The 13,105-nt window shown below is 49.8% G+C and overlaps 1 protein-coding gene across 1 annotated transcript in view; it reads right to left on the bottom strand.

The window, feature by feature from the left end:
• The window catches only part of SKOR2 (SKI family transcriptional corepressor 2), a 34,011-nt gene extending 30,501 nt beyond the window's left edge, over positions 1-3,510 (bottom strand). The window contains 2 exon segments of the mRNA XM_007465606.1: positions 959-2,563; positions 2,566-3,510. Of these exon segments, the coding sequence (XP_007465668.1) occupies positions 959-2,563; positions 2,566-3,510 (2,550 nt within the window).
• Between the last annotated feature and the right edge of the window lie 9,595 nt (positions 3,511-13,105).

The following is a 13,105-nucleotide window of genomic DNA, read 5'->3' as shown; positions in this document are numbered from 1 at the left end:
CAGCAGGAAGAAGCATCAATAAAAGTGACTCCATGGAGCCCCAGGAGACTTCATTTTTTGATGGTTATCTTCTCTGAATTGTTGTTGTGCTTAAATACAAGTGTACGACTGCACGTACCTGCATTATCCTTTACAAAGTAGTATGTTAAATATGCAACTATTATACACTCTGTAAATCAACATGCCACATTATTTGTCACATCTACATTATATTAGGACAGAGTCACTTCACTCTGAAGTCCCTGAGAGTGTTTCCTTGCACACTTGAGTGAACACAATGCTGAGCCACTTAAATTTAACTTTGGTCTTTAGGGGCCCCAGGTAGCACTTTCACGTGGGTGGAGATGGTTTGGGAGAAGCCAGTCTTGCTAAAGAGTCTGCCTTTTGTTTTACTGGACACAATGTCTTACAGAAGTGTCCATTCTGGCTAGAGCTCTGGGGTTCAAGCCTTGATTAAAGCAGTTCAAATAAAACTGAATCTAACTTTTGAAGTCAATGTATTTTTGATCTTTTCTGGGTCATGGTACCGGGAGGCACTGAATTACAGAGAAGAAAAATGATAGGATCATTCAGACTGCACCAGTTTTGTGGTCCCACTGCTTCTGGGGGAACAATTGTGCTCAACTGGGGGCAGGGAGTTGGGCAAAAGAGAATGGTAGATTAGAGGAAGGACTTGGTCAATTTAGGGGTCTTTCCCAACTTCTATAAGCAGCCAACTTAAATATAGGGGGGAATAGAGGCCCCAAGCCCTTTGAGAGGCTTTGTAAGAGAGAGACCAGAAACCACATTTTTATGGAGGACAGTTGGTAGGAAAGAAGCCCTCCCAAACACACTGAATATTTCATTTCTGTGGGGAAATCTGGTGATTCATCTTTCCTGCGCATATGTAACCGATTCAGCCTAAAGGTGCATTTAAATAATAATAATTAGCTTGAAGGAGCCTGAAGGGGATATTTACATCTTTGTAGGAGGGCTGCTCCTCCAGTGATGGATGGTGGACCGGGCTGCCCGGGCTGCTGCTAAGGCCGCTGCTTGATTTCTGGGAGGCCAGCGGCGGGGGCGGGGGCAGGTCCGAGCCGCCGGGATCACCCAGTTTCCTGTCCTCCTGCAGCAGCCTGGAGGAGTTCAGGGCCAGTGGGAAAGTGCCCGCGGCGGCCGGCGGGCGGTCCCGGCTGCTCCCCTTCTCCGACAGCCCTCTGCCCTGGAGGAATCGGCCTCCCCCGACTAAAGGGTCCCCTAGCAGGACCCCTGTCTCCTCGTCTTCCTCCTCGTCGTCCTCGGGGTCTCGACTTTCCTCCTCCTCTTCCTCGCCCTCGGGGGGCTTGTGGCCCTCCACGTCCACCTCCTGCTCTTCTTCCTCGTCATCCTCGTCCTCGGAGCTGTCCTCGCTGGGGTAGCTGCAGCTGGTGCCACTGGGGGACAGAAGGCCTCGGTGGTGCGGCTGCGGGGCCAGCGGAGGCGGCGGGGGAGGGGGCGGCGGCGGCGGCGGCGGGGCCAGGTGGTGGCGCTCGGAACCCGGCTCGTCGGGCTGCGGGGGCAGCAGCAGCAGCGGCGACGGCGGCTGCGGGGGATGATGGTGGTGGTGGTGGTGGTGCGGTTGTTGTTGTTGGTGGTGGTGATGCGCTTGGGCCGAGTGTGGCGCGCCCGTGGACGCCCCGTGCAGTTTGGCCAGGCTCTCGGCGTCGTCCTTGCCGCCCACCGGCCGGAAGGCGCTGGAATGGTGATAGCTGCCTCCGCCGGCTTTGCGCCCCTCTAGGAGGTGCGGGTGGTGGGGCGCGGGCAGTCGGGCACCCACGGGGACCGCTCCGGCGGCCGCGGCCCCAGCCCCGGACACGGAGCCGGGGTCGGCCGGAGGCGTGGAGCCCGCACTGCAGTCCCCGCCGCTGCCGCCCGGGGGCGACTCGAAGAGCGCGTCGCGAGCGCCCGCGCCGCCCGCAGGAGGCGGCGGGCCGGAGCCCGGGCCGTTGGCGACGACCGGAGGGGGCTGACCCGGCGGCGGGGCCGCTTCGGCGCTCCCGCCCGCGCCGCCGGGCTCGGCCAGGTCCAGGAAGGCCTGACGCAGCAGGGCCGGGCTTTCTCCCAGCGCGCAGCCGAGCGCCGAGGGCGGCTGCGGCGGGGGCTGTAGGTATGTGGGCACGGGAAGTCCGCCCGGGGTCCGCGGAGGCCAGAACATGCAGAAGGGCGGGTAAAAGGCGTCTTTGCGGCCCGCGGGCCAGAAGAGGCCCGACAGGCCGGCCTTGGGCGCCGCGCCCGCGCCGCCCGCACCCCCCAGGGCCTCGGCCGCGGCGCCCGCGTCCTCCTTCTTGTGGCACAAGCCGAAGGCGGCGGCTGCAGCCGGGAAGGTGTAAGGATGCGGGAAGAGTCCCCCGCAGCCTGGGAACTTCTGCAGCACGCCCCCGAACGAGCCCTTGCTGGGCACCGGGATGACCGGATAGCTGCGTGGCCCTTTGGCGCCAGCCGCCGCGCCCGCGCCGGCGCCAACGCCCGTCACGCAGCCGCCCCCCGCGCCCCCCCCGCTCGTTCCGGCGCCGCCGGAGGCCGCGGCCACCGACAGGCTGGGGGCGGGGGGCCGTCGTCGTCTTCGAAGCGCGGCCTCTTGTGATGCGCGTGCGGCGCGCCCGCCAACTCGGCCAGAGGTGGCGGCGGCGGCGGCGGGGGCGCCCCCAGCAGGTGCGGGCCCAGCAGTCCCCCACCTCCCGCCACCGCCGCAGCCGCTGCCACAGCGGCCGCCTTGACCGAGCTGAGCGGGTGGCAGGCGGGATGCGCGCCCGGCTGGGGCAGCGCGCGCTTTCGGCTCCCGCCGTTGAACATGGCCTTGACGTCCTCCCAGGCGAAGACTAGCTCGTCCTGGGGGCTCTTGTCAGTGAGCTTGAGGTGACGGCGCCACGAATTGAAGTTGGCTGCGTCCGGCTGCGTGTACTTGGCGTCGGGCGTACGGTGGGAGTGGAAGATGAACTTGTTGGGCGAGAAGTACATGTTGCAGTAGCTGCATTTGATGCACTTGGCGCGGGAGCTGTTGTAGCGCGCAGGGATGAAGCTGCCACGGCAGCCCCAGGCGCATTCGTGCGAAACGTCGAAGGCGAAGTTGTCAGGCAGCTTGGGGGGCCTGTTTTCGCCTAGGAACGACTTGCACAAACGCTCAGCCTCACGCTTAGTGATCATGCCGCAGCGGCGCGATGAGATGGGCATGGCCCCGGCGCGTCGCAGAATCTCCAGCTGCACCGGCGTGCACTGCACGCACGTGATGCCCAGCGCCACGCGGCGGTTGTGAATCTCGTTGTAGCTGAAGTTCTTGAGGAGGGTGTTGGAGATCTGCGCCAGGCATAGGCGCTCCTGCCCGTCGATCACCAACGACACGATGGGAATGCCGTAGAGGATCACCTGGCCCACCTGGTTGGGTTTCAGGTTGGCGTGGCCCGGCCGCGGCTGGCTCAGCGCGTCGGGCTGGAAGGCGCTCGACGGCGATGCCAGCAGGATGTCGTTGGGCCCCGGCAGCGGGCTGGAAGCCATCTCCTCCGCCGCGGAAGCCCGGGCCGAGCTCTCCGGGCCGGCCTTGGAGACTGGAAGGGAAAGGAGAAAGCGTTGACTAGAGCTTTTTCAGTTTACAAAGAGAGGGGTGGGTTGAGTCGCTAACTGAAGAATTATAATCACTTCCTTGCTTTGGTTAAGATATAATTATCACTGGGTAAAGGAACCAAGTTTCAGACACAAGGAAGTCATCTCTTAAATTTCCTCAAGGTCATCCTTTGGAAATGCAGGAATTTGGAATTACTTTTCTTCTAAATATCCAAAGTAAATTTTTAAAAAGTCAGTTCCTAAGAAACTCAAGACCTTATCCCCGATTTATAGAAGCTGTTAGAATAAAATGGCACTCCTGCTATAAATTAGGAAGTAATGATGACAGTGGTAACTAGTACAGGTTATAAAAGTTATGGAAAACTGAGGCTTAGCCATTGAAGCCCAAATTTTAAAAGAGAGACGAGTCGCATTTGCTTGAAAATAGATTGATTTTGATTAAAAAAAAACACACAAACCTTTTAAAAAGTAATTTTTGTGGCATCTGTGGTTTCCTTGGGGGAAATTCACTACTGGTTGAGACACAGCTCATTAAAGCAAAACGAAATCCCTTCTCCCTTACCTTTGCCATTAGGTATTTTGATACTGTAATTAGAAATTTTTTTGGAAAATGTACAAACCTATATGCAAGATTGCACCAAAACAGGCGTTTCACTTTCAAGGGTTCAAAAAACTGCTTGCTAAAATTGAGTAGTTCCAGTTCCAATAGGTGGCTTTAAAAGATGAAGTTGTAGACTTGAAAATATTCAAAAACTGTTTGCCTGTTATTTCCATGACAATGAGCAAATAAGTACAGGCAAGAGTGTTAAGCCCAGAAACAGTGCAAAGAAACTGAACAATTCTTGGGGATCATTACTGATGGGCTTTAAAAGGCAAATTTAGTTGAAAGGTGAACCACTTTCTGTGACATTTCTTTTTCTGATCTATGTAGATATCTCTTTACCTTATTGGGGGTGGGGGGAAGTGCCCCACGGTAGAAATAATCCTTGGACTAGGTAATCTGTGGGAGCGCTGAAAGCGGAAGCCCAGGGTTGGGCCTGCGGTAAAATTCCTGTCATCTCTGGTCAACCGGGATACTTAATGGGGGAAAACAGCCAGTAAGTTGAAAATACAGAAAAAACAAGCGAAAGAAACCTTTGTGACAACACTGCTAAGTCAAAACAAGCAAAGCGGCTCATTCCCTGTGAAACTGACAGTGACCTTTGCACAGCTACTTGTCCAGGGCAGCTGCTAAGACTATCGTTTGCCCTGGAAAATCAACGGTGGCCGTCGCATCACCACTTTCCGTCAAGGACACTGGAGTTTGTTATTACAGAGATTTCAGTGAATACACTAGTGTACCCCTTTACCCACATTGTCATATCCTGGTCCTCTCTGGGCCCCTGTGACCTCTATCCCGACAACCTTCGCCCTTCTGACCCCTGGATCCTCAGCTCTCATTAAGTTCTGTGGCCTCCAGGAAGGGTGAACAAACCTCGATGCGATCAACGAGACGAAAGCCAGGCCTGTCACTTCGGATGGATGAAAGACAATATTTCCAGGGGACGGGGTGTTAAATGGCACAGTGATACCTGGGCCTGATATAACCAGCCCTAACTTTGCCAAATGGTCCTTCAATCCTCATTCCCCTCCCAAACAAGATTCTTATTATCTTAATAAGACCCTGGGATAATGGCAATGCGCGCAGCGGGCCTGGCCTAGCGGGGAGCTGGCTAGAGACCCGCAGCCTGAGCAGCTGTAGACGGGGCAGAAGTGTCTCCTACTGGGTGTGCTCCGCTTTCATCCCAAGCTGTCCCAGAGACTCCTGTCAGAGCAGAGACACAAATGAGAGGGTTTAGGTTGGGGGATTTTTAAAAGGGAGTGAGGGAAGAAGAGACAATTAAAAGTTAGTTGAACTGAGAAAGAAAGCTGGCGAACTTCCCTATCTGACTGACGAGCCAACGACCCTCAACTTAACTCCCCAGGCTCCCAAACCAATCACTACCGAAGCCCTCCGCTGCCCCTCAACCTAACCGGAAAATCCCACCGCTCGGGATCCCAAATAACGAACCGCGAGCTGTGCGCCGAGTGGGGGCCGGCTGGTTCCGGCAGTACCTGGTAACCCCTAGCTGTCTTTACGCGCGTGGCTGCCGGCCCATCTTCTGAGGTCGCTCGGAGGCGAAGCATCCAAGCGGGTCCTGGAATCCAGCGGGCGGGACTTCAGAGGGCTCCGCGTGAAGATCCTGGCGCTCGTCGGCTCTAATGGCGCTTGTACCCCGGCCCGCGGAGAATGACCGCCTGAATTGCTGCGGGGCGTCCCCTCGACCGCAGAAAGTGTGGGCGCGCGGAAACCTGAGGCAGGCGAGCCCCAGGTGGAGTGCAGTCTGACAGCGCCTTTCTCTGTCTCTGAACTCGTGTCGGACCGAGGGGACGCCACCCAGCGGGCAAGGTGACGTCACCGTCTCCCTGACACTCCACATTAAAGGGCTGGCATGTTACAGGGAGGGAGGGGGGAGAGCGCAAGGCAGAGCGAGCAGCTTCGAGATCCTTTCTCAGCAGGCACGAAAGCTAACACCTAACCAACCCGCAATTGCCAACAACCTCTCCATTGAGCAAACGCAGCAGTGGTGCTGGAGCCGTGGATCTGATTTAGGAGTGGAAAGCTATATAGTCTGCCTGATCCCGGGGACCTGGATCCTGGAGACCCCGGATTCTAGAAGGACGCCTCTAAATTGACTGTATCCCTGCCAGTTATTGTCTCCTCCCCTCATTTCTCTGAGCCACCCTCCTTCGCGAATGATCTCTCAGGTACGCAGTGCAAATCAGTAGCCTCACTGTGTCTCCGAAGATATAGGAATCACAGTTCACAGTTAGCCGGAGAATAGAATAGTTTCAGTGCTCCTTTGAAACTGTGAAATGAGAAAAGTGGGGCGGGGGGCGTTCTGCAAAGCGTGCTCAATCTAAAAACTTGGAAGGAAGCGTGGAGAATGTCTTCACTTTTGAACACACGTTTGCCTTTTTAGGACAAGATACAGAGTGGCATTCTCTATTTTGGAAAGTGTGCAATTAAGTGAGGACCCCAATGAGTGCATGTGTGCACTCGTCAGTCAACTTCATTCAGAATAGTTCTCCATCCCATTTATAAAACCCATGCAGGCCACTTCAGCACAAGGAAAAGGTGAGACAGGAAAGCACTTGAGCAAGTTGCCAATGCTCCCAGAGAAGTAAATTTCTCAGGGAACTATGTAGAAACATGCCCTTACAAAAAGGGAAATAATACTAATACTAATGAGAAGAAGACGTAGAAGTAGGAGGGGAAACGACCATTTCCTATAGCTTTTTCCCAAAGTAAGGCACACATACAATATAGCGAAGTGTCAGTATACTACTTCCTCATTGATCAGCTGTTAGGAGTCAAAATGACCACCTCTCGTTTATCAGAAATGGAAGAAGCTGCTTATCTAGAGGACATTCTAAGAAGAATACCTACACGGGGTGGGATTGGAAGATCTTTTAAGTTTTCCCCCTACTATCAGAGCTGAATTTTCGATTGCTGCCTGCTGAAACACATAGCCTTAGAGGTGGGCAGTCGTATTGTAGAAATGGTTGAAAGAACAACCCCCACTAACCCGGAAGCCCAACGGGGACTACATCATAGTATCAACAACAAACCATCACTAAATTCAGGTGTGAAATCTTAACACTTCATTAAAGGTCAATAAAACAAAAGGGAGTCAATTGAACAAAAAGTGAGGGATACAGGAATTGTGGCTATTTTAAATTAATATGCAGAAAACAGTTTCAGAGCCATGAAAATTGTAACGTTTGTGTCGGTATAAGTTTCAAATGGCAGTGAAATAATATTTCACCCAACTCCTAGTCTCTGAAGTCACCATCGGCACTAATTAGGCTCTGTTCTAAGGGGCTGAAGTCAACTGAATGCTCCCTCCCTAGTGCCCTCGAAGCCCCCCATCCTAGAAGAAGGGAAACTCACACTATGCCTGCCTGGCTCATTTGCCAAAAGAGAGTCATTTTCATTCACGAATCCATTCCTGTGGAAGGCTGAAGGCCGCCTGCACGCCGGCTCTTCTGAAGGTTCCCGGGCCCGGACTGGTTATTCCTCCTCTCTGAGGTCAGGAGCTCCCACAAAGGGAGGTCCCGGGCTTGCTAACACTTCCTAGAGCCCAGGCTGCTAGAAAGAAAGCCTGAAAATGGGGCAGATTTTAAGACCGAAAATGGGGAGAAATGAAAAGTCCTATCACCTCATTAATGTACCACAGGAAAATGCGTGGTCGCTGCCGAGAAGGAAGATCATGTGGTGTTTTTATTCCCTTTTATTTCGCTGTTTCCATCTTTGCCCCCAAAAGGCTCCTCTTCCCCTACAGATCCCTACTTAAAAAAAAAAAAGTCTGTAAAAACATATTTTTTTGAAAAGAGAAACTGGATGAATCTTTGCCTTCCCTCCCATCCCTGTTTACCCTGAGGACGAAATCCATGCCTGAGTGGTACCTGTAGCCACCCTGCCTTACCTCATCTTTCAACATAAACATTTGTACATTAGCTTGGTGGCTTATTGCCATACAAACCTGTGAGTTTATTTTAATGCAAAGAAGTTTCACTGGAAAGAGAAACGTGTGATGTTAGGTTAAGTACTTTTGCACAAATAATTCTAAAAATAGCATTTTTATTTTATTTCCCCAGTGAGTCTGGGGTGCCTGTTTGAGCTGTCAGGCCAAGTATAGTTTTGGAAGGTGAAGGTGGAGAACAGTTGTTCAAAGCCAGACTCCGTGGTCCAGAAAATCCTCACCATGAGTCTGGAGCTGGACTTCGGACTTACAGTCTTTTTATATGTTTTTGAGTCTGTGAGCAACTTTCTGTCACTCACTATCTCTCTGATTCTTTGCTGTCCCCTAAGTTTGAACAGGTCTCCTGATGGTTCTCCACTGCCCTTCCATTTTCCTTTTCCGGACCAGGGGCGCCTGATCCTTGTCAGTCCCTGTCCTGGCCCCCGAGACCGTGGCAGGCGGGCAGCAGGGAGGAGCAGGCGGTGGAGGGAGGCAGCAGGTAGGGGCCGAGTTAATCAATGCTTTCCTATTCGAGCAGACATGCATTTTACACCTCGGGACTCTCCTCAGCCGGCTAATTGATTCAAATTGTTTTATTGGTTAAACTGGTGTCACCCGTTTGCATGATCTATCACTGCACGGAGGAGAGCGTTTCCACTCTCATCTCCGTTCCAGGCGGCTGCGGTTTACCCAGGCCAGGGACAGGTAAAGGAGCCCAGACACCGGACCCAAAGGAAAACCACAAACCAAGCTGGCTCCCTCGGAACTGGAGAAGCGCCGCCTCCATGCAGGCGCACGCGGCGGTTGCAGCAGCGTGGACGGAGGTTTCTAGCTGCAGTTTTTTTTTTAACAACTGGTTGAAGCGAACCCAAACCTGGTCAGGATGCCCTCCACTTTGGAAGCGGACTGTTCCGAGAGGCAGCGTGGGAATCCCGGCAGGTTCGAGAGGAAGGGCAAAGCCGAGGAGCTGTCCGCGGTGCTGACGCGAATGCAAGAGCTCCGTGGCGCAGCAGATCCTACTGCGTTCAAGGCCCTCCCGGAAGAAGCCTCCCAGTCTGCAATCATCGGAGCCCTAGATTCGTCTCTGGGCTCAAGCATGGCCTTGCAGACTTAAGAGGCAAGGGGCGACACAGAAACATACCCCCGTACTTCTGCCACACCTGCTCCATCCAAAAGGACTGAGAAATCCAGCCATTCCCCAACCCCACGCCTGTGTTTGGCATTGACACGAAAGGAAGATAAAGGCCTTAATATAAATTCATTAAAATTAGAGACACCAGATATTTCCTCTCATTTTACTCCCAGCCTGGGTATTGGAGAACCCATGACAGTTACAGATCAAAGAAACAGCTTCTGTCTCTCTCACTCATTCCCTCTTACCCCATTCTCAGCTCTTAGGCAAGAATATTACTGCTTCTGTGTCCCTGAAATGGGTGTCCTTGGCACTGGTATTTCTGCATCAGGTAGGGCAAGAAATGATTTCCCTATTAGTTCCAAGTCTGCAAAAGTAGAGCTGCATGGCCCGGAAAGAAACTGGAAGGCTGGCAAAACTACCAGGGACAGACGTATTCTCATATATCAGAAAGTACAGGAGATTCAGTTAGATTGAAACTGGGTACAAATTTCTCCTCAGTCACTTACTACTTGTGGAATTTTGCTTTGATACCTAAACTCCCCAAGCCCTAGTTTCTTCATCTGCAAAATGAGGAGGTTGATATGTAGCCCACAGGGGTATTATGAGAATTAAATAAGATAATATATGTAAAATGCTTGGCACACAGTAGTCATTTAATACATGCTAGCTTTAAAAGCACCTTCCTCGGAGAATGGAGACAAGCTTAGGCCTGTACTCTTACAAGATATGTTTTAAGTCTTTAATAGCTCCAGAGTAAAAGATTTCAAAGGCATTTTAGTTTCATGGTGAGCAGAGAGGGAACCAAATTCCCCAGAGGAATCTTAGTCGTTTTCATTAAAATTTTATCCTGCCCCCTAATTGGTCTAGTGTTTATTTTGTATACAGGTGGCCAGAACCTTAGCTACTATTTGCTTAACCAAGTTAAAATAAGTTGATAACAAAAATTAGCAATGGTAATGGCCATAATGATAATAATTGCTGATAGCCCTCAGTTCCCTCTTTCTACCCAAAAGAGCTTTCTGCAGCCTGGCAAGCCCAGCTTAGACTCCCTGGATTTTCCTCCATTGCTCTGGCTGGAGTTATATGAAGGAAACCAAGGACCAGGAGCAAACCAAAACTCATCCATTATGGAAATCATAGAAGAAATGAGAAAGGCCTCTGAGCCCTCTCAATAAATACTGTCCATAAACGGGAACCCTTTTCCTGGGGCCAGAGTATCCCTGGAGAAGTACATACAACGAGAGCACAAACCTAAAATTCGAAACCATAATTGAGGAAGGGAAGAGAAAATGAACACATTTTGCACTGTATCCCTGCCCCAGTGATCCCTTGAGTTCCTCATGCACCAATGACTATGGGAATCAGTAGTTTCTTTCTTACCTTTCAAACAAACACCTTTATAAGAAAATAAAGACTGGAGGAGAAGGAACCAAGGTTTAATTCCCCTTAATCAGAGGAAACCATTCTCACAAGAAAACTTGTCCTTGGGTCAGTGGCAGAGAAAGCTCTTACCCTACCAGTTCACAGAGGCCAGGGACTAATGGAAACATTTGCTATTGGACTTTCTTTTTTTATAACAAAGAATTCACATTTCTTCACAAGTCCTCACAAACTTGTAAACACAGCAAAGTACTCACACGTGCACATAGTTTACATGAAGTAATAAAATCCAGAATTGAACATGAACTTGGTATACTTGATGGTTACTTAGCAAATATTAGTTGACCAAGATAAAATTTAAAGGAACACAAAATACCTGAGGACACACATAGGCTATGGATGCATGCTCCCTGAACACAACCTGTGAATGTGCATCAAAGAGGGACATTGGTATAAGGAATAGTCCACTAGGCTCTCTCCCTTCCCTGTCTCCTCCTTTCTCTCTTTCTGTGCATGCATACACATATGTACCAGCCCCCTCCACTTCCCTCCTCCCCATGTTGGGAGGGAGGGGGTCCTTTGAAATGGAGGTGGTCCCAGCTGGAAAACCCCAGAGCTCATTTAGATCACATCACTTCAGGCTTTTGTCTCTGTTCCTGAATAACCTAGGCCGCTGCAACAAAAGGATAGGCATCTACATGGAGTTTTCATTGGTAAAGATGCGTCTCAAAGATGCTGCTGTAATAATGAATAAGAAGGAAAGATGCTTGCCTCTTTTTGATTGCCACTCCTAAAGAGGGGAGAGGAGAAAAGGGAGAAAAGGAAAAGGAGACAGTGGAGCAAGAAATAGAGATTGTGGGAGAGAAAACTAAGGCAAGTATTTCAGTGGATTTATGCAAAAGAGTCTTTAATTGTATGAAGATTCCAACTACCACCAAGAACAAGAATGCTGTTTGAGGCTTAAAAAAAAAAAAACAACCCCCCCCCCCAAAAAAAAACACTGGCTCTTTTGTTTCAGGGAAGCAATTTAAGGTGTAACTGAGGCTGAGGATGCAGAAAGGGTGTGGAACAGGATATTTTAAAGCTTGGGGAGGGGAAGCAGAGGAGTAGGAGTAGGGGGAGGGGCTGTAGATTGTCTGTTGACATGTCACAAGAGAGAAAATGACATAGATATACATTTAACATCTCCCCAGTGACACTGGTGGAGGGAACATTGGATTTTATTTCCTGGGGAAATAAAGGCATTTTTCCCCTTTCCTGTTCTCTTCCCTCTCACCCCCTCCCCATTTGAAAATTTTCTACTTTGCCATCAAGCTTGATCCCATTAGCTAATACATTATTAAACTATCATGTGCTCTCAGGCTGCCCAATAAGCATCATGCCTTCAGCTTTCCTCCTGCCTGCAGTTGTTAGCTCAGTGGTAGCAAAAGGTGAAATTAGATAATAGCAAAATAAATCCCAGGGTAGAGGGGGGTAGAAATCTGAGTCACTGATTTTTTTTCCCCTGAAAAAATAGCAGCCAGTGAAAATTCAGAGAGAATGTTCAGAGGAATTTTCTATTTTCGTGTATTTAAGAGTACTTTTTAAGCAAAAAGACTTTCCCTCATGAGGTTCAAAGTGAAAGCATAGCTAACCAGATCAGAGACAATAACCAATCCCAAACTTTTTCAAGATGCATTATGATATCACTGACAAATTCTTAATGTTGGCAAATAATTAAAATTTCCATCTTTTAGAACTGTGTAACCTTGCGTGTCTTAGAAACAAATTGTACAAACAAACCATGGAGATGAGCGCTGAGGGTTTCAGAGGAGATATAATGAACCAACTTTAATTACTAACTTGAAATTAAAAATGTAATATACAGATTTAAATTTATTTTCACCTAAATTGTGTATAAAATTATATGGCTTTTGCAGGCTAAGAAATGCTTTGTAACCAGCCATGCTACTAAAAAGTCTGAAGTACTTTCCAAAACGGAGTTCCCAGACTCACACAGTAATAATGATACATTTATCATTACTGATGACCACCTACTGGGTAATTCTTGCTTTGTTACTATGATTACAATCAAGAGATTTCTTTATTTACTGTTAACATTCACTTAAAACTGAATGTTAATGACTGTTCTGAATTCACCAAAGAGAGTTTTCTGTTATATTTCAGAAGTACTTACATTCTGGTTCAGAAATGGAAAACCATATTGTAACAAAGTGGAAAGCTGGGTGAGCACTTGGCTCTCACCCTCTCCTGAGAATGAAAATGGCATTCTGAGGAATTCTGGAGCACGATTTTCCATCTCAGAGTTGCAAAAGGTTAACATAATGCAACCACTTGACTTGTGCTAATTATGTAAGTATTTTATTACAGGAGATTCATTCATTATTGATACATGTTTGCAGTAACTTCCTGCTTGGGGGAGTTATATTTTATATGAGAAGTAAACAACCCATGGCTCCAGGGCTCACCT

The sequence above is a fragment of the Lipotes vexillifer genome, unplaced genomic scaffold (genome assembly GCF_000442215.2).
Source record: "Lipotes vexillifer unplaced genomic scaffold, Lipotes_vexillifer_v1.1 scaffold36, whole genome shotgun sequence".
NCBI classification, from domain to species: domain Eukaryota; kingdom Metazoa; phylum Chordata; class Mammalia; order Artiodactyla; family Lipotidae; genus Lipotes; species Lipotes vexillifer.
The sequence above is the reverse complement of the archived record's forward strand: the minus strand, read 5'-3'. Positions and strand labels throughout refer to the sequence as shown.